Genomic DNA, 23,225 nt, shown 5'->3' on the forward strand with positions numbered 1-23,225 from the left:
CAAGGGAGGAGGAGAAGGAGGGAGGAACTTCCCAAAGTTGCAAAACATGGCTACCTTGCCTGCTGAGCCGAGCGCGGGGCCGGCGGCTGGGGGGGAGGCGGTGGCGGCGGCTGCGACCGAAGAAGAGGAGGAGGAAGCACGCCAGCTCCTGCAGACATTGCAGGCGGCCGAGGGTGAGGCGGCGGCGGCGGCGGCGGCCGGGGCCGGGGCGGGCGAAGCGGCGGCGGGAGCGGAGGGCCCGGGGTCCCCGGGCGTCCCCGGGTCGCCCCTCGAGGCCGCTGCCGAGCCGCCCACGGGCCTCCGCTTCTCGCCCGAGCAGGTGGCGTGCGTCTGCGAGGCGCTGCTACAGGCGGGCCATGCCGGCCGCTTGAGCCGCTTCCTGGGCGCACTGCCCCCGGCCGAGCGCCTACGTGGCAGCGACCCGGTGCTGCGCGCTCGGGCCCTGGTGGCCTTCCAGCGGGGCGAGTACGCCGAGCTCTACCGGCTGCTCGAGAGCCGCCCCTTCCCCGCTGCCCACCACGCCTTCCTGCAGGACCTCTACCTGCGCGCGCGCTACCACGAGGCGGAGCGGGCCCGCGGCCGCGCGCTGGGCGCAGTGGACAAGTACCGTCTTCGCAAGAAGTTCCCGCTGCCCAAGACCATCTGGGACGGCGAGGAGACCGTCTACTGCTTCAAGGAGCGCTCCCGCGCAGCGCTCAAGGCCTGCTATCGCGGCAACCGCTACCCCACGCCGGACGAGAAGCGCCGCCTGGCCACGCTGACCGGCCTCTCGCTCACGCAGGTCAGCAACTGGTTCAAGAACCGGCGACAGCGCGACCGAACTGGGGGCGGCGGCGGCGCGCCCTGCAAGAGGTGAGGGGACCCGGGCAGCACAGGTCCCTCTTTCCCAGGAATGTGCTATTCACCAGCCCCCCTGTCCCGCATGCCCACTGCCGGAGCCAGCGCGAACTCTTCAGACGCCTCCCACTCACACCCTCCGGCGCCCGCGGCGCGCGGGGTACAGTGCGGATGCAACGGGCACACGCCTGGGGCCCTCTCCCGACATCGCTGCTTCTCTTCCCTTTGCTCCACGCAGGGCCCCATCCTAGATCCCATCCGTGTGGGTGGCTAGACTGGGGAGGCAGAGAGAAAAAGGGGCTACCGAGGAAGGGGGAGGGGCCTTTGTCCACCCCACCCGGCGTCAGGGCTTCTTTCAGGTCGCTGCGCTGCTGGGCCTTGCCCGGACCTTGGCTCGTTCTCACACCCCCTTCCCGCCCCCCCTCAGGGCCCAAACAGCGTGGTCCGTCGTCTGTCTTTGTTGTGAAACGTGAACCTTCCCCAGCTCCGGTTTCCCTGTAACCCAAGCCCTTCCCCTCCCACCCGGCCTGCCAGCCTCTCACTCCCTTCTCTGACGCCCTGGGAGGAGGGCACCGGGAACGGAGCGGGCGGCTGCCTCCTTGCTCTCCAGAGCCACTGGACTGCTTTCGGCCAGACCCGGGAGACTCGGGGCAGCCGGGGCAGCCTGCTCCTTCCGGATTTGGCCAGCTTTAGCTTTTATGCAGTGGTGTCAATGCAAGGCTTACAGAGGCCCTTGTCCCTGGGGTCCTTAGGTGGTCTCAGAAAGGAGGTTTCATAATCCCCAGGCATTGCCCCCAAAAGTTTGGGCTGGGGAAAAATGGGGAGGCCCCTGCGGCTCTGTGCAGGAATCTGGCTGACCAGTGGGGAGCACAGCATTTAGGGCCACAACTCACAATCCTTTCTCCGAACAGCGAGTCTGATGGGAACCCCACTACTGAGGATGAGTCCAGCCGCAGCCCTGAGGACCTGGAGAGGGGCGTGGCTCCAGTGGCCACCGAGGCCCCAGCCCAGGGCTCCATATTCCTGGCTGGGGCCACCCCTCCTGCACCATGCCCTGCCTCTTCCTCCATCCTGGTGAACGGGAGCTTCCTGGCTGCCAGTAGCTCACCAGCCGTGCTTCTCAATGGGAGCCCTGTCATCATCAACAGCCTGGCCCTGGGTGAAGCCTCCAGCTTGGGCCCCCTGCTGCTCACAGGGGGAGGGGGCGCCCCCCCACCACAGCCCAGTGCCTTGGGGCCCAGTGAGGGCAAGACCTCTTTGGTTCTGGACCCTCAGACCGGGGAGGTTCGCCTGGAGGAGGCTCAGCCTGAGGCCCCTGAGACCAAGGGGACCCAGGTGGCTGCTTTGGGACCACCGGGAGAGGAGGTTCCAGGGCCTCTGCCCCAAGTGGTGCCTGGCCCCCCGCCAGCTGCTGCCTTTCCTCTGCCCCCAGGACCAGTGCCTTCTGTGGCTGCTCCACAAGTGGTGCCCCTTTCCCCACCCCCTGGGTACCCTGCAGGCCTGGGCCCTACCTCCCCACTGTTGAACCTGCCCCAAGTGGTGCCCACCTCCCAGGTGGTAACCCTGCCCCAAGCTGTGGGGCCACTGCAGCTATTGGCAGCTGGGCCAGGCAGTCCCGTGAAGGTGGCAGCTGCAGCAGGCCCTACTAATGTGCACCTGATAAACTCCGGGGTGGGTGTGACTGCCCTGCAGCTGCCTTCGGCCACTGCCCCAGGTACCCCCTTCTGCCTCCCTCTGGCCTGGGTGAGGGGTAGTTATTTCAGGGAGGGAGGGTGCTGTTGGTGGGCTTGGGGGTGGGGGTAGTTCATCCCTGGTATGTCCCAGAACCCTCCTGTGCCAGCTTGTGCGGCTCAAGCCATCCAGACTTGGTCCCACTCTGAGGGGATCAGTTTGCCTCTGGCTAATCTTCCTCCTGCCCTCCAGCAGTTTAATTGCCACCTCTGCTCCTGGCCAGCGCCCCCTCTAATGCTGTGCCTCGACATCTCTCCCCACAGGAAACTTCCTCCTGGCCAACCCTGTGTCTGGCAGCCCCATCGTGACAGGTGTGGCCGTGCAGCAGGGCAAGATCATCCTCACTGCCACCTTCCCCACCAGCATGCTGGTCTCCCAGGTCCTGCCGCCTGCCCCCAGCTTGGCCCTGCCCCTGAAGCCAGACACAGCCATCTCAGTGCCAGAAGGAGGCCTCCCCGTGGCGCCCAGCCCCGCTCTCCCAGAGGCCCACGCTCTAGGCACACTTTCTGCACAGCGGCTGCCACAGCCACCACCTGCCCCTGCCGCCACCACTGCTGCCAGCCTGCCCTTCTCCCCAGACTCCTCCTGCCTCCTGGCCAGCTTCCCTGCGCCCCCGCCGGAGGGCCTCATGCTGTCACCCGCAGCCGTGCCCATCTGGCCCTCGGGACTGGAACTGAGCACAGGCACAGAGGGGCTGCTGGAAGCAGAGAAGGGGCTGGGGACACAGGCCCCCCATACTGTGCTGAGGCTCCCAGACCCTGACCCTGAGGGGCTGCTCCTGGGGGCCACTGCAGGGGGTGAGGTTGATGAGGGGCTGGAAGCTGAGACCAAGGTCCTGACCCAGCTACAGTCAGTGCCTGTGGAAGAGCCCTTGGAACTGTGACTGCCGGGCCTCATCGCCTCTCCTGACAATGGTGCTTGAGGCCCAGGGCAGCCGGGAGTAGGGGACCTTTCAGAAACAGTTGTTGATCTGAAGATTCCACACACACTACACCCCAACCCTGGCTGCTTAACCTCTCCAAGCCCTGGACATGCAGCGGGTTCACCCCTGTCCACGGGCACCCTCCATCTGGATGGGAAGCTCCTCTGTTACAGTCCTCTCCTTGCTCTCCCCCATGTATATAGGGAGATCTGGGGGTCCTGACTCAGGGGCTCTGCCCCCCTTGACCTGGTACGAGCTGTGAGCTGAAAACCTTGCCAAATGGCTGGATTTCCAACCCCCGTGAGCCCTCTCCCTATCACTCCCTAAAACACTATTAATAGCTCCACTGACCTCCAGAGTTCTCAGAACTGCTTGGAATCCAAGGGTGGAGGACAGGCAGTCCTGTGCCCGGGGACTGAGCCTCCCAGCTGGGCCCTTCCCGCTGAAACACGATGCGGGTGTGAGGAGACCTGGGCGAGGATCCCCCACTAGCCCCCATCACGTCCAGCCCCAGACCAAAGATGCCCTCACCCGAGGGGCAACCTTGACCCCCGTGTCTAGTTTGTATGCTAAATCTTTATTTTTCTAGGACATGTTATGCCTACATTTCAATTAAAATAAAGTTAACAGACAACTAAAACCTCCAGGAGTGTGGGTTTCTTTCTAAACAACTTGCCCAAAGTAAACCACACAAAGCCCAGTTTGAGATTCTGGCTTTCTGATGGCTGCACCCTGAGGGGGACTCTGTGTGTGTGTGTGTGTGTGTGTGTGTGTGTGTGTGTGTGTGAGAGAGAGAGAGAGAGAGAGAGAGAGAGAGGAGGGGGGGAGTGCAGTTTCTTTCAAACTGCAGATCCTGGGGCCTCCAGGTAGAAGGAGCGCCCCCAGGGCTGAGGGAGCAGGGGACCAGGGCGGTCTGCCTAGTCTCCCTTGCTGGTAACAAGGGCTCCACTTTATTTTGTTGGCAACAATAAATAATCTATAAATAGAACAGGGGAGGAAGGAGTGGATAAGGTGAGCACGAACAGGGTTGAAACCATTTGATTGTGGGGTGGGCAAAGCCAGGGCAGAGGGGAGTCCCTTCTCCTTAACTTCTCCCTGCATTTCATTCAGGGCTTCCTTCCGAGGGAGAAAGGAGCTGTCAGAAGGGCAGAGCTCAGCTGCCCACATACAAGGCAAACACACAAAGCATGGGGGTCAATACATCCACCCCTCCCAGCCCCAGGGGAACTGGCCAAGGCCCAGGAGGGGCAACATCTTCATCTTCGGCTCCAGGTTTCAAACACGAGCCACAGGAACTGGAGGTGGTGAGGGAGGAGATGAGGTGGGATGACCCTCTCATTTGTGGTGAGAAGGCAGCAGAGAGGCCAGCTCTGAGGAACCACAGGCCCGGTCCGCCAGCAACTGATAGAAGGGCTTGGGCACCCCCCAGTCCTCGTCCTCGCTGCTGGAGTTCTCCCGCTTCACAATCCGGTTGTGCTGGCGGCTGAACCTCCGAGCTTTGATGCTGCAGGGGGGAGGCAGTGGGGTGGGCGGTTCCTCACCGGCCTCTCAGCCTCTCAGCCTCACCACCAGCGCTCTGGCCCCAGCAGTGGCCAGGGCGAGAGCTAAGAGCGGGGGCCAGGGCTTATCTGGTCCCACAGGGTGGGTGAACCTCTGGGCCTGAGTCCCAGTCTACACAGTGGGACTCCACCAAGGTTTCTTTGCTGAAGCCCCACACTCCTGTTAAAATCTGTGCACACAGGTGTGTTTCAGGGCCACCTGAGAAACAGGTAGGTGGCAGCTCCTAACTGGTGAAGAGGGGGTTTCGGGAAGGGAGGGGAGAAGGAAGAGGGGTAAGAGAGAGGAGGCCGAGTGGAAGGGAAGACCCAGTTTCCTGCTCTGAGAAACTCCCTGTGGCAGAGAGGGCAAAAGAAATGTAGGGCAGTGAGGTCCAAATCCCAAATTAAGCTATTTGCCCTTCTAAGCTCCAAGGTAGAGAGCCTGTCTACCTCTGTCATCCCCGCATACTTCAGAAAAGCTTGCAACACCCAGATCACCCACCCCAGTGAACTCCCAGCCTGTTTCCAATCTCATGAAGCTCAAGGCTCTGAAAACCAAAGCAGGGTTGAGGAGTAGGAGGCCCTGGGCTCCTCACCTATATGGTTTCCGCTCCTGCTCTGTCATCTCCCGCCACAGCTGGGCCAGCTGTTTGGTGGCAGCCGTGGATGCAGTCCCGGGGCAGGCTCTAGGACAGGAGGAAGGAGGTGAGCAGGGCCTGAAGGGAAATGCTTGCACAAAGGCCAATGGTCGGACCTGGCCGTGCGAGGCTCCCTGGCCCTCAGGGCCTCAGCTTTCCCTTTGAGAACTCGTCCCTCCCGCCCACCTTAGGTATCGAAAGGCCTCCGATACGCACCCTGGAGCTGAGACATCAAAAAGAGGGGCTAACTAAGTGGTTGTTGGGAAGTTGACACCCATGTCCTGAGACCTGTAGGGGTCCTGTGCCTGCTGCTCCCAGTATCAGCCCCTGGATCTTCCTATAAGGAAGCTTTTCTCTGCTGTTGCCTGGGGGGGCTCCCACTCCCCAGCTTCAGGCTGGCAATGATGGGTTCAGGGTTGGGCTCCTGATCTATCAAGTCAGACCCCAGAACTTTTTCTTGAAACCTTAGAAATGAGGAGCTCTCCTTCCACAGGGTTGCTGGGATGGGAGCCAGGATATGAGCCTGGACTTCCCAGGGGTGGCTTTGCCCCCGCCTGGCCCCACCTGCCTGAGAATGAAGCCCATCTGGAAGACAGTGGCACAAGAGAGGGACAGGAATTCCAGACAGCATCCTGTGAGCCCTCGGACCAACCACACCTGAACCCAATCTACCCCGCCCTTTTTTCATGTTATATAAGCCAATTAATTTCCTTGTTTTCTTAAGTCTGAGGTGGGTTTCACTGCTTACAACTGACAGCCCCTGACCAATGCAATGGGGCCAGGTGAGATGTTGGGGGACAGTGAGGCTCAGGAAGGCATCAATGTGTCAGACAGCAGCGGGCAACGTGCTCTGGGGGGCTGGCGGCCAAAGAGGACCCCCACCCACCGGATGTACAGCTTCCGGTTCATCCTGCAGAACATGATGAAGCCATTGACACACTTTTTCTTCGTCTGAGTGGGGCAGGAGGCCTTCTTGTTCTTCTTGGCCTTCACAGGGCCCCCGCCTGCCCGGCCCTTCCTGGATTTCCTCCTGGCTGAGGGCAGGGTCGAGACCTGCTGGGTAGGGGTCCACGTGTAGTCTCCATCCTCATCGCTCGTGGACTTGGGGCCCTCAGTGTCAGCCTGCGTGTCCTGGGTTGGGGGCAGAGAGATGAGAGCAGGCAGGAGAGGCGGGACCAACCTCAGTGGCTGTCCCCCTCACCTGCTGCCTCCATCCCAACTCTGTGTCCGTGTCGGTGTCTGTGTCCTCATAGCTGGGGCTGGATGACGCCTTGCTGTCCTCACTCAGCGAGAGATGATCCAGTGACACTGAGGACTGGCACAGGCTGTGGGAGTCAGGAAGGTCTTCAGGGGCCTCAGCGGGTGTGTCCTGGGAGGTGAAGGAGAAAATTGGAGGGATGTGAGCAGAGACAGTGATGTCCCTTCAGGCTCAGCTCACTGCTTTCCTAGGAAATGAGCATGAGAAACAGCTCAAATTCAAGACAAGCTCATCCAAACACCCCTGGATATTCAAACAAATGTTCCCAAGTTTCCACAGGGGTCAGAAAGGGGATCTATTGGGCTCAGGTCTTCTGCTTCCTATTCTAGGGCAATCTCTCTCTCTCTCTCTCTCTCTTTTTGGTTACTCTTCACCCGAGGATATCTTTCCATAATTTTTTAGATAGAATGGAAAGGGTGGAGGGTTGGAGGGAGGGAGGGGGAGATAGAGAGAAAAACACACAAAGAGAGAAAATTCGATGTGAGACACATTGATTGCATGCACCCAGACCAGGGCTGGGGATCAAACCTGCAACCCGGATGCGTGCCCTTGACCAGAAATTGAACCCAAGACCCTTTGGCGTATGGGCAGACACTCTACCACTGAGCCACACCAGCCAGGGCTGGGGTAATATCTCTTAATCCCATCAGTTTACCACTTCGCATGGTAGCCGTGATGCCCTGGGCAAGTCTTAACTTCTCTAAGCATCAGTTTCATCTACAGAATAGTGTTCACCGCATGTCTTGCAGGGCTAAGAAGTACCTAGCACAGTGCCTGGCACTTACTAAGGGCTCCACTAAGGGTGTCTATTTTTGCTTTTACTGCCCATTCAACTACTCACTGAGGCAGTGCCCCCGCCCACACACACTGGAGAAAGAATGGTTTGGGGACTAGGGCTGGGGCTGCCCCTTTGTCAGATGGACAGTGAGCTCCTGGAGCAGACATGGCTACAGAAGTCATCCCGGGGGCCTGGGAGGGAGCTCTTTCCAACTGAGGATTCCTGGGGTTGCTCTGCTATTTTCTGTCAAATGGGGTCACGGAGACCCTGTCTCATAGAGCATTTATAAAATTACGTGGGGTCTTTCATGGGCACCTTGCAGCTTTTTAGCTTTCATCCTTTGTGTCTGGTTCATTCCAAGTGCCCAGCACAGAGTGGGCACCTGGTGGCCAACAGCAAACATTCAAAGAATGAGCAGATGAGTCTCTGGAAAGGTCGAGGGGACGGGTGAGTGAATCAAGCAGGTAAATGATACATGTGGAAAGAAGGTCGGCCATATCGTGGGCGGCTGGGTGGAGAGATGCCTACCTTCTGTGGTACCTCCAGCATGCAGGCAGAAGGTGAAGACACAGGATCTAAGAAAACTTCTTTGAAGAGAGCTGTCAGAGAGGGAAGCCAGAGGGTTGGCTGGGATGGAGATGCCTCTCTCCAGGCACCAGTTCTCTGTCCCACCAGCCCGCTAGCCAGAGCCCCTCTCTAGGTTTCCGGATCTCCTCCCCCATGTCCAAATCTAGCTCCCAGGCCAGCCCCCCTGGGCTACCTCCAACCTGGGCAGAGAAAGTGGGTTCCTGCTGCAGGCTCCTGGGCCCTCCCGTTCCCCACACCGGCCTGGGGCTGCTCCTCCATTAGGCTATGGGCTCTTTGAGGCAGGGCCTGGACAGTACTCATCCCTGGCGATGAGTGTCCAGCACTGCCCAGCACAGGGCTATGCACTTACCTGATGGGCATCACCGTGTGTTTTCTGAATGAACTAAGCATCAGATCCAGCCCTGCATGCTCACCTTGGGTCAGGTACTCGCCGCCATCCTCCAGGACCTGTTCTGACAACAGTTTCCCCGGGGAGCTGAAGAGGGAGGGGCTGAGGCCTAGGATCTTGCTGAGGTGGCTTGTCACACCCCACTTGTCAATCTGGGGAGGCCCCAAGGCCCGTGGGCTCCCTGGAAAGGAAACATCAGGCTTGGGGTGTGGTCACAGATTACCCTCTCCCCAGCTGGCTTTGAGGAGATGGTGCCAGACCCTGGGGAAAGATGACTGTCAACTGCTTATTTTGAGAGCTTGGTAGAGGAAACTAAGGCACCATGCCTGGCATTATGTCAGGAATTGCAAAAAAAATAAATAAATCAGTAGCATAATGTGCCAGATTCAGTAGACTGATTGTAGTTACCTGGAGCTCTGTGTTAAGAAAGATTCTGAGGATCGTCCGAAAGTGATGCTTGATTAGCAATGTCTGCCATGGCAGTGACAGTGGACACACTGTGTTTGACATCCCTGTACTTTGCAGACATCCATTTCCTTTCCCACTTGCCCCTCCCACTAAAATCCTCACAAAGAAAGTACCAAGGAGACCCTACACCAGCCTACAAGGAAGAGAGACAGAGTTTCAGTCACCATGGGGACTGCCCTCTGGGGTCCAGGCAGGAAGCCAAGGGTCAGCGTCTGGGGCCTCCTTGTCCAGCTCCTCGTCAGAATCGTAGAACACCAGCTTGTGCCTGCAAGAGGTAGGATTTAAGAGGCAGAGCCAGAGCCCTCGGCTGGGAATTGCTGTGCCCCTGGGTGAGCTGTCTTCCCATTAGGTGACTCAGTGTTGCCCACGGTGCAGTGAGACAGGGACCACTCGAGCTGGCTGCCGGGGCAGTGCTGGGCAGAGAGCTGTCAGCCCCGCTGCTGTCCTCACAGAGCTTCAGTTTGTGAGGAGAAGCAGTTGTAACCCGGCACTGACGATACAGTTACGGGAAGGGGGGGGGGCACGTGGGGAGGGCGGGAGGGAGGACAGCACTGAGCTGGCCTGAAGGAGATAGAGCTTTCCAGGTACGCAAGGGGACCAGGCTTGCTGGGAAGAGGGACCAGATGGTGAAAAGCCCAGAGCGGGCCAGGGCATGGTTCCCGTGTGAAATGGTGAATATGTGGAGGTGTTAAGGGTAAGATTCATGGATGAGAGGCAGGAGAGGGTGCTGGCAAGGTCAGCTAAAGCCAGAGAAGTTCTCAAATGCCAATGAAGATATTTGGATTCTGAGGGAGGGCTTTAAGCCACGAGCTGACACGGTCAAGGTTTGTGTGACTAGTAAGGATGGCTTGGAAGGGGGAGACAGGAGACAGGGAGTCCGGCGAGGGGCTGTGGCCCGTCTTTCCTTCAAGTTTACGATGCCTGTGGAAAGCTAGGCCTACAGCAGTGCTCACTCCACAGACACCAGCAGAGGAAGTACATCAACCTGATGTCTCACTGTCCCTCAGCCGTTCCAGACCAAACACGTCAGTCATCCCCACTCAGAGCCCTTGGGGTTCCCTTACCTGGGATGGGGCTGTGTTCTGTTGAGAAAATAGGTCCTCTCAGCCTCTTGCTGGACCCCAAAGGCAGGGTAAGACCCATAATCTTGGGCATTGTTTTTGCAACAGCAGCCTAAGGAGGCAATTCAGAGTAATCATCCTGTGACTGGGACAAACTCCAGACTCAGGAGCAGGGAGGAAGAGGTGCCAGGGTCTGCCACAGCCTTTCCCTCCCCCATCCTAGGCAAAGCCTCAAGCTTCAGGACCTCTGCGTGAGGCTCAGGGACAACCCAAATCACTACTAGGTTTCTGGAATCCCACCCCTTTATCAGAAGCTATAAGGAAGACACAATCCTTAAGTGGAACAATGACGATGAAGACGATAGTTGTGAACAAGTACAAAGCTTACCATGGCCAGAGAAGCATTTCACATGCTGTTCAGTAACCCTTCATGAAAGAGTACCATTATTACCCCCATTTTACAGTTAAGTAAACTGAGGCATTGAGCTATTAAATAACTTGCCCAAAACCACACAACTAGCTGATCTGGAAAGCCCTTCTTCCCTAGGTGGGTCAGGTGCTTCCTCTGGGTCCCCAAGGCCTCCTGGGAAACCCCAGGAAGTCAGGACCACTCTGGACCATCGGTGATAGTGTGTGATGCTTTCACTGGATTGTCACCAGCACCTGGCACACGGCCTGGCAAAGAGGCAATGCTCAGGGAGCAAGCGCTGAACGAACAGATGGATAGAAGACAGAACTACTCGAGGCATTGTCTTCACTTGCCCCCTTTCTCGCCTGACTCTCTGCTGAGTGAGCCATCACACCATTTGAAGCTAGTGCAGGGATGGGCTGTCCCCAGAGCAGTTGTCTGGCTACATCAAGTGAAGTCTCAGGAGGCACTGTCCGGCCCTTACACCCCTAGCAGAGCCTGAAGGGAAAAGAAACCCGAGGAAGGGACCATAGCTATGTGAAGTGAGAGGCAGTGCCTCCCTGGTGCACCGCCGAAGCCTCAGCTACTAGGACTGGCCTGGATGTTGTGGGAGCCTAACAAGTGGTGTACAAATGATTGGCTAAGTTAATGGTGAGGGAAGACCAACTTGAGATGTCACAGTAGACGCTGTTCTTAGCCACATCCAGCGATGGCAGCCACGATCTTCCTCCAATTCTGTCACTTTGAGGCAAGGATGATGCAGCCTTGGGGTGAATGTAGGAGTCAAGGCATCCTGGAGGAGAGGTGGTCCCTTCCACGTTTCCTCCCTTCTGGTCTGGGGATGGGGTCACCTGCTTCTGGGGCTTGTCCAGAGCCAGACAGCGGCAAGGGTTCTGGGCCCGGGTCTGGCGTTCTAGGACAGCAGAGAGACGGCATCAGATGGGGCAGGGTGCTTGAGTGTCACCAGAAGATAGCTTGGGTGGGGGTCTTCTTTGCTCTAGGCCCAACCACCTGTTTCAAAGCTCTGCCTGGCCTGGTCACTCAATAAGTGCTTCCTAGGTAAGCCCGGATCCTCAATTAGAAATCACTTAGTCCAGTGGTTCTCAACCTTCCTAATGCCACGGCCCTTTAATACAGTTCCTCGTGTTTTATGTGGGCGTATCTGCATGTGGGCGGACCCTCCTGGAGACGGATAAAGGAGCGGTGTCTCAGTTCCGAAGACCATTAGAGATATGTGTTTTTTTTTTTGTTTTGTTTTTTTTTTTTTGTTTTTTTTTTTATCCTCACCCGAGGACATTTTTCCATTTTTTACTCAGAGCGGGAAGGAGAGAGAGGAAGAGAGAGAGAAACATCGATGTGAAAGGGACACATCGAGTGGCTGCCACCCACACGACCCAACCAGGGCCGGGGACAAACTGCAGCCATGGTACATGCCCTTAGCGGGAACCGAACCCAGGTCTCTGTGGACCGCAGGCTGACGCTCTAACCGCTGAGCCAAACCGGCCAGGGCTGGAGATATGTGTTTTCAATAGTCTTAGGTGACCCCTGTGAAAGGGTTGCTTGACCCCCAGAGGGGTCATGACCCACAGGTTGAGAACCGCTGACTTAGTCCAACGTTCCCTTCCCCCACCTACAGGTTAGAATCACCTTGCTAGCTCTGCAAAAGACCGCAGCCCAGCTTGCACCCCAGACCACTGAAACCTGACTTTCTGGGTGTGACACAGGCATAGGTCTTTCTGTTTGTTTGTTAATCCTCACCCATGGATATTTTCCCACCGATTTCTAGAGTGTAAAGGAGGGAGGGAGTAGAGAGAGAGAAACAGCAATGTGAGAGACACCTCGATTGGTTGCCTCCCACACAACCCTGACCAGGGCTGGGGATCGCACCTGCAACACAGGTATGTGCCCTTGACTGAACCCATGACCCCCCGTCTGAGGGCTGATGCTCTAACCACTGAATCAAACTAGCCAGGGCCATAGATATATTTTTCAAGCACTGGATGATTCAGATGTGCTACCAGGGCTAGAAATCATTGATTAGATCCAACTCCCATTTTAATGACATGGGAACTGAGGCCCTTGAAAGAGAAGGGACATGTAGTGAGTTATAGCAAGGCTGAGGCCAGACCCAGGACACTGGTCTCCCACACTTGGGTCTTTCCTCCCTGATGCCCATGCTGCTGGATGCCCTGACCCAGGGATGGATTACTGGCCATGAAGACCATAAATGCTGACAGTGGCTTCCCTTCGCCAGGTATTGACCATGTGCCGCTTCACCTAAGCACTGCTTGAGCCGTATGTCTTCAGGATCTTAATCCTTTAGACCACCCCATCCGTGGCAGGCACTACAATTTCCAGACAAGGAAGATGAGGCTCAGAGGACAGTGACCACCCCAGGTTTCAGAGCTAGTAAGAGGAGGAGCCAGAAGCTGAACCCAGGCATGTCCGATTCTAAAGCCTTGTCAGGGGTTCAGGATGACTGACTGGACCTCCCTGGAGTGTGGTGGCCTGGAAGAAGGAGCCCCACTTCCATATGACCCCGACTTCCTGTTCTGCCTCCCCTGACGGTTTGTACCTGATGCTCCGGTCAGCTTCTTCTTCCTAGGTTTCTGACAGGCTTCCCAAAGACAGGACTTACAACAGTGTGGGGAGCTAGATGGGGTGAGATGTCTCCGCCTTGCTGAGCCCACAGTGGCGTTCCGGCCCAGCCCTGCACAGGACAAAGCAGACAGGTCAGAAGGAGACCCTCATCCTATTCCAAATCCTCCCTTCCAGACAGTGCTTCCCAGTGCTGCTGGGGCGGGGCGGTGGTCTGCCACAGTCCATCACTGACTTAACAAATGTGGAAAGTAAGGTCCCAGGAGAAGATCAGACGTGTCCAGGGCCGTTCTGAGCCTTGGCTCAGAGGAAAAACAGACTCAGTGCTTCCAAAATTCGTCCCATATTCCCCACTTCAAACCAATTCCTCCTTCTAGGTTCCTCAAGACAGTGAGGGTTCCACCACCTGTCCTGGGTCACCCGGGGCCTCTCCCCCAGGCCTCTCAGTTCTTCTTCATTAACGTCTCCTAAATGTACCTACTTCTGTCCACACTCAGCTATAGTGCCAGATTGGGCCTCATCTAAAAGTATCTTCACTGACCTCCCTGACTCATTTCTCTTAATAACCAACCCCCCACACTAGATATTAGAGGCCTCTTTTTTTTTTATCCTCACCCGAGGACATTCTTCCATTTTTGCTCAGACAGAGTGGGAGGGAAAGAGAGGGAGAGAGAGAGAGAGAGAGAGAGAGAGAGAAACATCGACGTGAAAGGGACACATCGAGTGGCTGCCTCCTGCACAACTCCAACTGGGGCCAGGGACAAACTGCAACCGAGGTCCGTGTCCTTAGCGGGAACCAAACCCGGGTCTCTCTGGACCGCAGGCCGATGCTCTAACCGCTGAGCCAAACCGGCCAGGGCCCTGTGTATTTTTTACACCAGTCATGACAGCACCCAGCACATTTGGAACTGGATGACTGGCGTGTTCCAGGCATTGTGTTACAATACTCATTTAATCTTCGTGTATTAACTCATTTAATCTTCACGGTAAACACAGAAAAGGAGTGCTAGTATTGGTCCCGTTTTGCCGATGAGAAAATGGAAGTACAAAGAAGTTAAGGTAACAGGACTTGTATCTGAGTCAGGATCAGGCTCAAGAGCCTGTGCACATCATCTCAATGCTCCGCGGTCCCTCCAACCACACCCATCTGCTCGCCTGTCCCCAGACATTCCACACGTGCTTTCTCATGCCTGCACGCTCTTGCTCAGATTGTTTCTTCTACTTGGCAGGGCCCCCCTTCTACTGTCCTCAAAGGCTCAGCTCCAAGAGCCCTGCCCCCACAGTCTTCCCAGACACCCTCCTCCGACTTTGTCCTCTGCGAGGCTGTGAGATTCGGCAGGGCCTGGAATAGTCTAAGTCACTCAGGGTCCTTGACAGCAGGACAATACTTGCAGCAGGCCCTGGGAAACACGGACCAAATGTACTTACCTCCTGCCCCACCTTCCCCATTGGTGGTGTGGAATTTGAGCAAGGCCTCGGCCACATCGATGTTTCTCTGGAGGTATTGAATGTAGTGCAGGATGTGCAGCAGAATCTCCTTCTACCCGCAAAAGAAAGACAGGGTTACACACAAGAGTGGGGGCCCGAGACAATGAGAGGCTGCTAGAAACCAGATGCAGAAAGGCTCCAGGACCCCATTTCCCACCCCAACAATTCCTCCATTGACAGACATGTTCCTATTTTGTTATTTAGTTCTCACTGTGGCCCAGCAAGGTAGCGGTTACAACTAAGGAAACTGAGGCTCAGAGTATAATGGGACTTGCTAAGGTTACCGAGAGGAAGTGGCCAAACTGGGATTTAAATCCAGGTCTGCCTGCCTCCTGGTCCAGCTTTTTGGCACACACTCTTTACCTTCCCACCCCTGGTCCTTTGAACATGTTGTATTCTCTATCTGCAAAGCATTCCTCTTCTTCTTTTTTAATCCTCACCTGAGGACATTTTTCCACTTTTTGTTCAGATAGAGTGGGAGGGAGAAAGAGTAAGAGAGAGAGAGAAACATTGACGTAAAAGGGACACATCGAGTGGCTGCCTCCCACACGACCCAACCAGGGGACAAACCACAACCGAGGTACGTGCCCTTAGCGGGAACCGAACCCGAGTATCTCTGGACCGCAGGCCCACACTCTAACCGCTGAGCCAAACCGGCCAGGGCTTCTTTTTTTTTTTTAAATCCTCACCTGAGAATATTTTTCCATTTATTTTCAGACAGAGTGTGAGGGAGAGAGATAGAGAGAAACATCAATGTGAGAGAAGCACATCGATTGGTTGCCTCCCTCCCACCTCAGCCAGGGCCAGGGACCAAACCACAACTGAGGTACGTGCCCTTGACCAGAATCAAACCTGCGACTTTATGGTCCGCAGGCTGATGCTCTAACTGCTGAGCCAAACTGGCCAAGGCAGTTTTCCTGTTCTTCCTACACACACTCCCTCACCTGGCATCTCCTCCTCTGGCTTTAGCACAGTGCTCTCCCCTTCTAGAAGCTTTCCCTCCTTCCTGACCTCTCTCACCCAGGCTGGGCCAGGTGTCTCTCCTAGGCACTCTTGTAACACCCTGGGCCTGATTTCACCAAGGCACTTGCCGCACTGTTTTATAATTCTCTGTTTACACGTTGTTCTCTCCCACTGACCTTGGACTAGTTGAAGGTAGAGACTGTAGCTAATTGATTTCTGTATCCCAAGCACACAGATTTGAGAGGTGGCTTAGCCAGTGACTGCTAAAGTAATGAACCCCCCCACAGCACCAAGCACTAAGCCTGCCTGGCAGGCATCACCCCTCCAGTCACCTCTCAAATCTGACCTCTCAAAACTCAAATACCGACTGAGTTTCTATCAGAGCTACTAAGCTAAAAAAAACTACTTCCTACTAAGGACCAGGTATGTAGGGGCGACCTAGACATACTTTTGTTTGCTTTCATGGAACTTACAATCTAGTGAGAAAAGCAGACCTTAATAAATTAAAAAATCATACAAAATTATCTACTGTGTGATAAGCATTATGAACAAAAGGGATTCTTAATTAAACTTGGATGTCCTAAAAGGCCCCTAGAAAGCAGCAGCATTTAAACTGAGACTTGAAGAATAAGTTAGCTTGGTGAGGACATGAGGGAAGAACACCAATAAGTATTTTTTTTTTTTTTATCCTCACCCGAGGACATTTTTCCATTTTTTGTACAGATAGAGTGGGAGGGAGAGAGAGGAAGGGAGAGAGAGAGAGAAACACCGATGTGAAGGGACACATCGAGTGGCTGCCACCCGCACGACCAACCAGGGCCGGGGACAAACTGCAACCGAAGTACGTGCCCTTAGCGGGAACCGAACCCGGGTCTCTGCGGACCGCAGGCCGACGCTCTAACCGCTGAGCCAAACTGGCCAGGGCAATAAGTATTTTTTTATCCTACCAGATCCCTAGAATTATAATAAAGCCATTAGCAGTAATCTTCCAAACCCCAAATCAGGAAACATGGTCTTGCAAGGGGACTTATGTGAAGCTGTTCCATAAAATATAATACAGACAGTCACTGAAATTATTTAACCTGATCCACTAAAGGAAACTATAATCCAACTAAGGAATACTAGTGACACAGCCAAGAGACTATTAGTTTGGAAGGACCTGGTTTCAATCTGCCACTTAAAGGCTGTGTACTGGGAGCAGGTTGTTTAACTTCTTTGAGCCTCGGTTTTCTCAGCAGTGCAATGGAGATGAGCTACTTGTTCAGGCTCAGAGAATTATCATCAGGAGTAAATAAATCAGTGAGTGTGCCTGGCTGGTGTGGCTCAGTGGATTGAGCACCATCCCATGGACTGAGAGGTCCCAGTTCAATTCCTGGTCAGGGCAGGCAGCTGATGGATGTTTCTCTCTCACAATGATGTTTCTATCTCTCTCTCCCTTCCTCTCTCTCTAAAAACACAAACAAAAATAAAATACATTAGTGTGTGTGAAATCACCCAGCACAGAGCCTGATACATTAGTTGCCTAATAAATGCTTAGTTGACTACAATGAGAGTACCTTCACCAGGTTCTCAAGAGATTAAATGAGAACATTTTCTACCTTTTTATAAATAGACCAGGGGTTTTTCCAGAGCAGATACTGTGTTTTTAGCCTAGTATCTTCAACACCAGGCTTGGCACATGGTGGGCACTCACTAAGCTGAAGTCTTTGTAAACTGTAAAGTAATATAAAATGTTACTTATTGTTACTAGTATAAAGGTTTTATGCAGAAGGCAATTGGGCCTCATCTCAGATTTCAGTGCAGAATGCTCAGTAATTAGAACTTCAGGAAGGTTAGCTTGAGGGCTGCACCAAAGAATCAAATACCAGAGATCTTCTCAGGGTGAGGTGTACAGGTCCTGAAACTTCCTCAGTAGACAAAAATTATTCTTTCATTCCTTCATTCATTCGTTCATTCATTCATTCATTCAACAAACATCTGTTGAGCACTGAATGACAGAGTGGTTGACGGTGTGGGCCTTTGGAAAGAGACACATCTGGCTGTCTCTCTGCCATCAGCTCGCTGTGTCCCTCTGGGCAATATGACCCCTCTGTGCCTCAGTTTCCTCAAACCAAAAAATGAGCATAACCATATGTATCTCAAAAGCCATGTGGGGAAGATTTAATAAGAAAATGTATATAAAATGCTTGGCACTCCGGATCTGACACCTAGAACTTTCAGTTAATTGGAACCAATTACTATTATCTGCTCTATGCTAGGTTCTCTGGGCATTTGGAATAGAGATTTATTCATATGGTCCTTGCCATCTCAGAACTCTTTACCTAAAGGGGGTCAGAGATAAGAAAACAATCACAGTTACATCCTGAAGGCTTTGGTGGTTGGAGGAAGAAGAAGCAACAGCATCCTATGGGACAGGGGGCACTTAATCAGCCAGGATGGTGAGTTAGGATGTCACAGGTCTAAGCTGTAGCCCATCTCAAACGCCAGAGAGGCCACACATAATAGCTCCCGTTAGTTCACTGAGCGGCAGACTGAGCAGGTCACATGGCCTTGATGAATTGTGATGATGTACTTCAGGCAGACTGGTCAAGTGAGAAGCTAGGGATTGACAGGAATTCAGGTTGTATGAGGAGCAGAGGGCCCAGGACTGAACTTAAGGAAGGATGAAGATGGGGAAGAAGAGGGATCATTCAGACAGTAGAGAATCGATGGTAAAGAAAGTGGGTTGAGGCCTGGGGAGAATTCCATGAGGAGATGTGGTCATCTGGTCAGTGATAAAATGATGCCTGACTCCTGACTAGAATGTCATTCTTCCAGAGTAGGGACTGTGTCCCAGACACATCTGCCTTCCCTTTCAAGAGCTTATGATAGCACCAATGTGCACCAAATACTCGAATGCTTCTGGACAGTAGACAAAATCCCTCCAGTATTTTTGAGCACTTGGGTGGTCTGTGTAATGCCTCTCCCCAAAAACGTCCATGTCCTAGTCACTGGAACCTGTGAATATGTTACCCTATATGACAAAGGGGACTTTGCAGATGTGATTGGTGTGATTGAATAAGGATCTTCAGATGGGGAGGTTATTCTGGATCATCTCAGTGGGCCCAATGTAATCACAAGGGTTCCTTGTAAGTGGGAGGCAGGAGGGTCAAAGGCAGAAAAGGCGGAATGATGACGGAAGCAAAGAGAGAGAAGGTAACATTTGAAAATGCTACACTTCTGGCTTTGAAGGGGCCATGAGCCAAGGAACATAGGTGACCTCTAGAAGTTGGCAAAGGAAAGGAAACACAGTCTTGTCTGGAGCCTCCAAGAAGAACCAATTCTACTGACACCCTGACTTTAGAATGAGACTAATTTTGGACTTCTGACCTCCAGAACTGTGAGACAATAAATTTGTGTTGGTTTAAGGCACTAAATTTGTGGTAATTTGTTACAGTAGCAACAAGAAAATAATATAAGCACTTGTAATTGAGAGGTGTTGGGGGTGGGGAAAATCAACATGACTGGGGATTGATGGAATGTGGCAGGCAGAGAGGTTACGGTTAGGGTCTGGCAAACCTTTCCAAACACCTGCTCCTCTGAACCTCTCTGAAGGCAAGTAGCACATTCTAGCTGGGACCAGTTACTCCTGTGTTCAAATCTTATCTTCCTGGCCAGATTCTGAGCTCCCAGAGGATGAGGACTGGGTCTTAAATTTCTTTGCTTCCACAAAAGCTCTGACATCCAACGATCTTTCCAAAAACAGCGGATGGATGAATAAATGACTGAATGAGAGGAACTATATCAAGAAAACATCACACCAAGCCTTCAAGATCTCCGAGTCTCATGGTAAGTTGCTCCCACTGGGAGTGAGGTGTTAGTTCAGCACTGTCTACATTTATTGAGTAGCCAATTGGGACACACAGAGAAGCTGTATCTGTTTCTACCTGGTGGAGATGATACCCACAGGTCACAAAACAAGGAGGAACAGAAATTTATTCAGGGTCTGTCACAGGCTATTATGCAATCTTGGCTTCACAATATTTCTGGGTAGAAGGAGTTACCTGTAGTCATTTTACAGCTGAGAAACCCGAAGCCTGAGAAGCTGATATCCCGAGAGACCTGACCAGGGTTCTGCAGCTGTGGAGCTGGAGAACTCGAACCCATGGCTAGATGACTCCCAATACACTGACCTTTACCTGGCTCCTTGCCTATTTCCCCCTCCTTGTTACCCCTGCCTCCTTTACAAGAAAGAATCCTGCAGTCATGGGTTCAAAGACTTCCAGGAATTCCCATTCAGAACAGGACCATTCCCATCTCAGTGCTGTCACTGAAAAAGTCTGTCTAGGTTTCTCAGGACAAGGGAAGTTAACCTGCTTACTGACATTTTAAAATCTACCTCCTAGCCCTGACTGGTGTGGCTTAGTGGCTAGAGCAACGGCCAGAGCACTGAAGGGTCTTGGGTTGGATTCCCAGTCAAGGGCATGTACTGAGGTTGCAGATTCATCCCTGGCTACAGTCAGGGCATGTGCAGGAGGCAACCAATACATTGATGTTTCTCTTTCTCTCTCACCCCTTCCCTCAGTGGAAAAAATATCCTTAGGTGAGGATTAAAATAATAATAATAATAATAATAATAATAATAATAATAATACATTTTTAAATCTACCTTCTCTCCTTCAGTCCACGTACCTTAGTAAGCTTCTTGCTATAGGTCTTTGGGGCCAAGGGTAGCAGCAATGCCAACTCATGGAGTTTGCTGGTGTGGTTTTTTCTTTGCTTCCTGTTTTGGAACAAAAACTGATTTTGATTAGGACATCCAAAATGGAATTTGGCATCTGACTCTCAAACCTCCTGTCTCATTGTTCCCCATCTCAGGAACATTCCCCGCCCCAGGCACCCAAGACAGAATCCCGGACATCATCTGGACACTACCCCTTATCCCCTTGTCCAATAGGTCACCAAATCTTGCCCATTCCTCCTCTGATCCCTTCCCTCCATCCCTGTAGCCCCTGCCTTGGTCCATTTACTGACATCCTCATAGACCTCCCAGCTTCCCAGCTGGCCTCCTCCAATCCATACTCTCGTAGAATCAGGGTGATCTTTCTGAAACACAAATCTGACCACAGTTTTCTCATCTGTGCAATGGGAATGAGGATATTCATTCAGGCTTAGAGGATTAGCAATAGAACTAAATAAATTAGTGGGTGTGAAATCACCCAGCACAGAGCCTGATACATTAGTTGTCTAATAAGTGTTTCACACTTCTCAATGACATCTCGTTACTAAGATCAAGTTTAAAACTTCAAAGTGGCTTATGATGCCTCTCATGACCTGGCTTGGCTGACCATTCTCTTACTTCCTTTGGTTCTCTCCCATCATCTGACCCTAACTCCGCAGGACAGGTGAGGTACCTCTGCTATGGTCCCCCAGCCCCTGTGTTGGTGAACTTCTCTGATCCCTGAGCTGGGCTGAGAGCTGGGTGGGGGGCACCACTGTATCTCTAGCACCTAAAACAGGGTCTGGTACACTGCAGGAACTCAGTGCCGTTTGCTGAATGAATAAATACGAAAAGGCTTGAAAGCAGCAGTTGACTCCTGGGCAGATGAAGAACTTCTGGGATCTAATCCCTGAATTCATAATTCATAATATACCCATGCATACACACCTCCATACCCTCTTCCTGACAGATGGAGACACAAAGACCAGAGCCTCTCTCCTAAATTACACTCCACTGCCATTGCTTATGCTACTCCAGGAATGCCCAAACACCTCTGTCTCCACCAGTCCTTATTTCTTCTTCCTTCAGGGCTCAGTTCAATCGTCACCTGCCCCAGGAAGCCTTCCTAGCCTCCCTTGTCTTCCTGCTGGGCCCTGGGCTGGACCCCATGGAGACAGAGGAATCACTGTCATTGCCTTGAAGGAGACTGAAGAGCAGTGTGGACGACATACTTACTGTCCTAACAAAACTCTGATGTCCTGAAAGAATCTTTCTTTTTTGGGGGGTGGGGGGTATGTGCCCCTAGCGGGAACCGAACCCAGGACTCTCCAACCACTGAGCCAAACCGGCCAGGGCTGAAAGAATCTTTCTTATTCATTCAACAACTACTTATTGAACACCAACTATGTGCCAGAAACTGTGATAGGTGATAGGGATAAATATATATATATAAATATATACAAATACAGCCCTTTCTAGAGCCCACAGTATAGTCAGGGATATGGTCATTAATCAAATTGTCACATAAACAAACATAAAATTGCAACTAGGACCAGAACCAACTACATAACTTGCTTAGGGAGGACTACTACAAATAAAATTGTGGGACCCTTTGCCCTGGCCAGTGTGGCTCAGTGGTTAAAGCATTGGCCCAAGCACCAAAGGGTCACAGGTTCAATTCCTGGTCAAGGGTATGTACCTGGGTTGTTTCTCTCTCTTTCCTCCTCCCTCCCTCCATTCCACTCTCTCTAAAATATCAGTGGAAAACATATCCTCAGGTGCGGATTAACAAAAAATAGTAATAATAATGTGGGACCCCTTGTTCAAAAATTGGTAATTTCAAGATGGTGAGAGCAGAGCATTAAACCAAGCATTGGGCTCTTCTAAGCACAGGACCCTGTGACTACCTGGGTCACATGCCTATGAAGTTGACCCTGATGGAGACAAAGGTGAGGTATTGCTTAATATGATGGAAACTTGTAATAGGTGGCTTTGACTTAATCAATGAGGTTTTCCCTGAAGACGTAAACCTGGCCAGAACCTGTTCTGAAGGATTAGTGGAAATGTATATGTGAAGAGCAAAAGAGAACATTTCAGATAGAGGAAACATGTGCAAAGGTCCTGTGGCACATGGGAGCATGGAGAATGCAAAAGAAATAAAGTTGGAGTGTCTGAAGAACAAACAGCAAGGAGTCCTGTAGGGTGAGATGAGACTGGAGAAGGAGATAGGGGCCAGAAGAGGCAGGGTCTTATAGGCTCATAGTACAGAAGAGTTTCGCCTTTATCCTAAGACCAATGAGAAGCCATCAAAGAGCTTTACACAGGGAATGACATTATTAGTTCACCTCCTCACAACTGTTATGAATACATAAAATTATATATATTAGTCTACTGAATGAAGGAATGAAAGAAAAGAAAATCAGCAATTGGTTGCTAGTTACCTCTTGGTACACACCATAACTTTGAGGGGCAATGTGTTGGGGTTCTATCCTTAGAGAAAAACTAGGTAGGCTCATCTCTAAATTCCTGTCTAGCCTTGATAATTATTTTTTGCATAATACTTTCCTTCTGTTCTAGAGCCCCCAGAAGGCCCTGCAAGAAACAATACAGAAAGCAAGGAAGAAAAAGTGTCCAGGCCTAGGCATTATTTGGCCATGTCTGAAAAACAGGGTTTCATACCAACTGTAGTCCCTGGGTCTTGCAAAGCACCAAGAGAGCCTTCTATGCAAACAAAGACGTTCCAAAAAAATTTTTTTGGAGGGAACAAAAGGGTGACTAAGAATCACAAAATCCTAGCATCTTCTGGGCAGTAGTCCTGAATTGATGTGACCTGGGCCCTGCTCACAGGGGCCTCTGGGAAC

The 23,225-nt window shown here is 52.7% G+C and overlaps 2 protein-coding genes across 2 annotated transcripts; one reads left to right on the forward strand and one right to left on the reverse strand.

The window, feature by feature from the left end:
* The first annotated feature begins 46 nt into the window (after positions 1-46).
* Positions 47-4,038, forward strand: SIX5 (SIX homeobox 5). Its single transcript, XM_036275356.1, has 3 exons — positions 47-852; positions 1,749-2,551; positions 2,832-4,038. Exons 1-3 carry the CDS (start codon positions 47-49, stop codon positions 3,449-3,451), a joined length of 2,229 nt encoding a protein of 742 aa, XP_036131249.1. The 3' UTR covers positions 3,452-4,038.
* Positions 4,039-4,825: 787 nt separating this feature from the next.
* On the reverse strand, positions 4,826-21,594 carry MEIOSIN (meiosis initiator). The gene is made up of 13 exons (XM_036275016.1): positions 21,561-21,594; positions 20,337-20,482; positions 14,643-14,754; positions 13,192-13,326; positions 11,284-11,529; positions 10,211-10,319; positions 9,311-9,411; positions 8,704-8,859; positions 8,231-8,301; positions 6,868-7,035; positions 6,553-6,797; positions 5,625-5,714; positions 4,826-4,994 (listed from the first exon to the last, which is right to left on the reverse strand). Exons 1-13 carry the CDS (start codon positions 21,592-21,594, stop codon positions 4,826-4,828), a joined length of 1,782 nt encoding a protein of 593 aa, XP_036130909.1.
* Positions 21,595-23,225: the final 1,631 nt, after the last annotated feature.

The sequence above is a fragment of the Molossus molossus genome, unplaced genomic scaffold, assembly GCF_014108415.1.
Source record: "Molossus molossus isolate mMolMol1 unplaced genomic scaffold, mMolMol1.p scaffold_m16_p_21, whole genome shotgun sequence".
Lineage (NCBI taxonomy): Eukaryota > Metazoa > Chordata > Mammalia > Chiroptera > Molossidae > Molossus > Molossus molossus.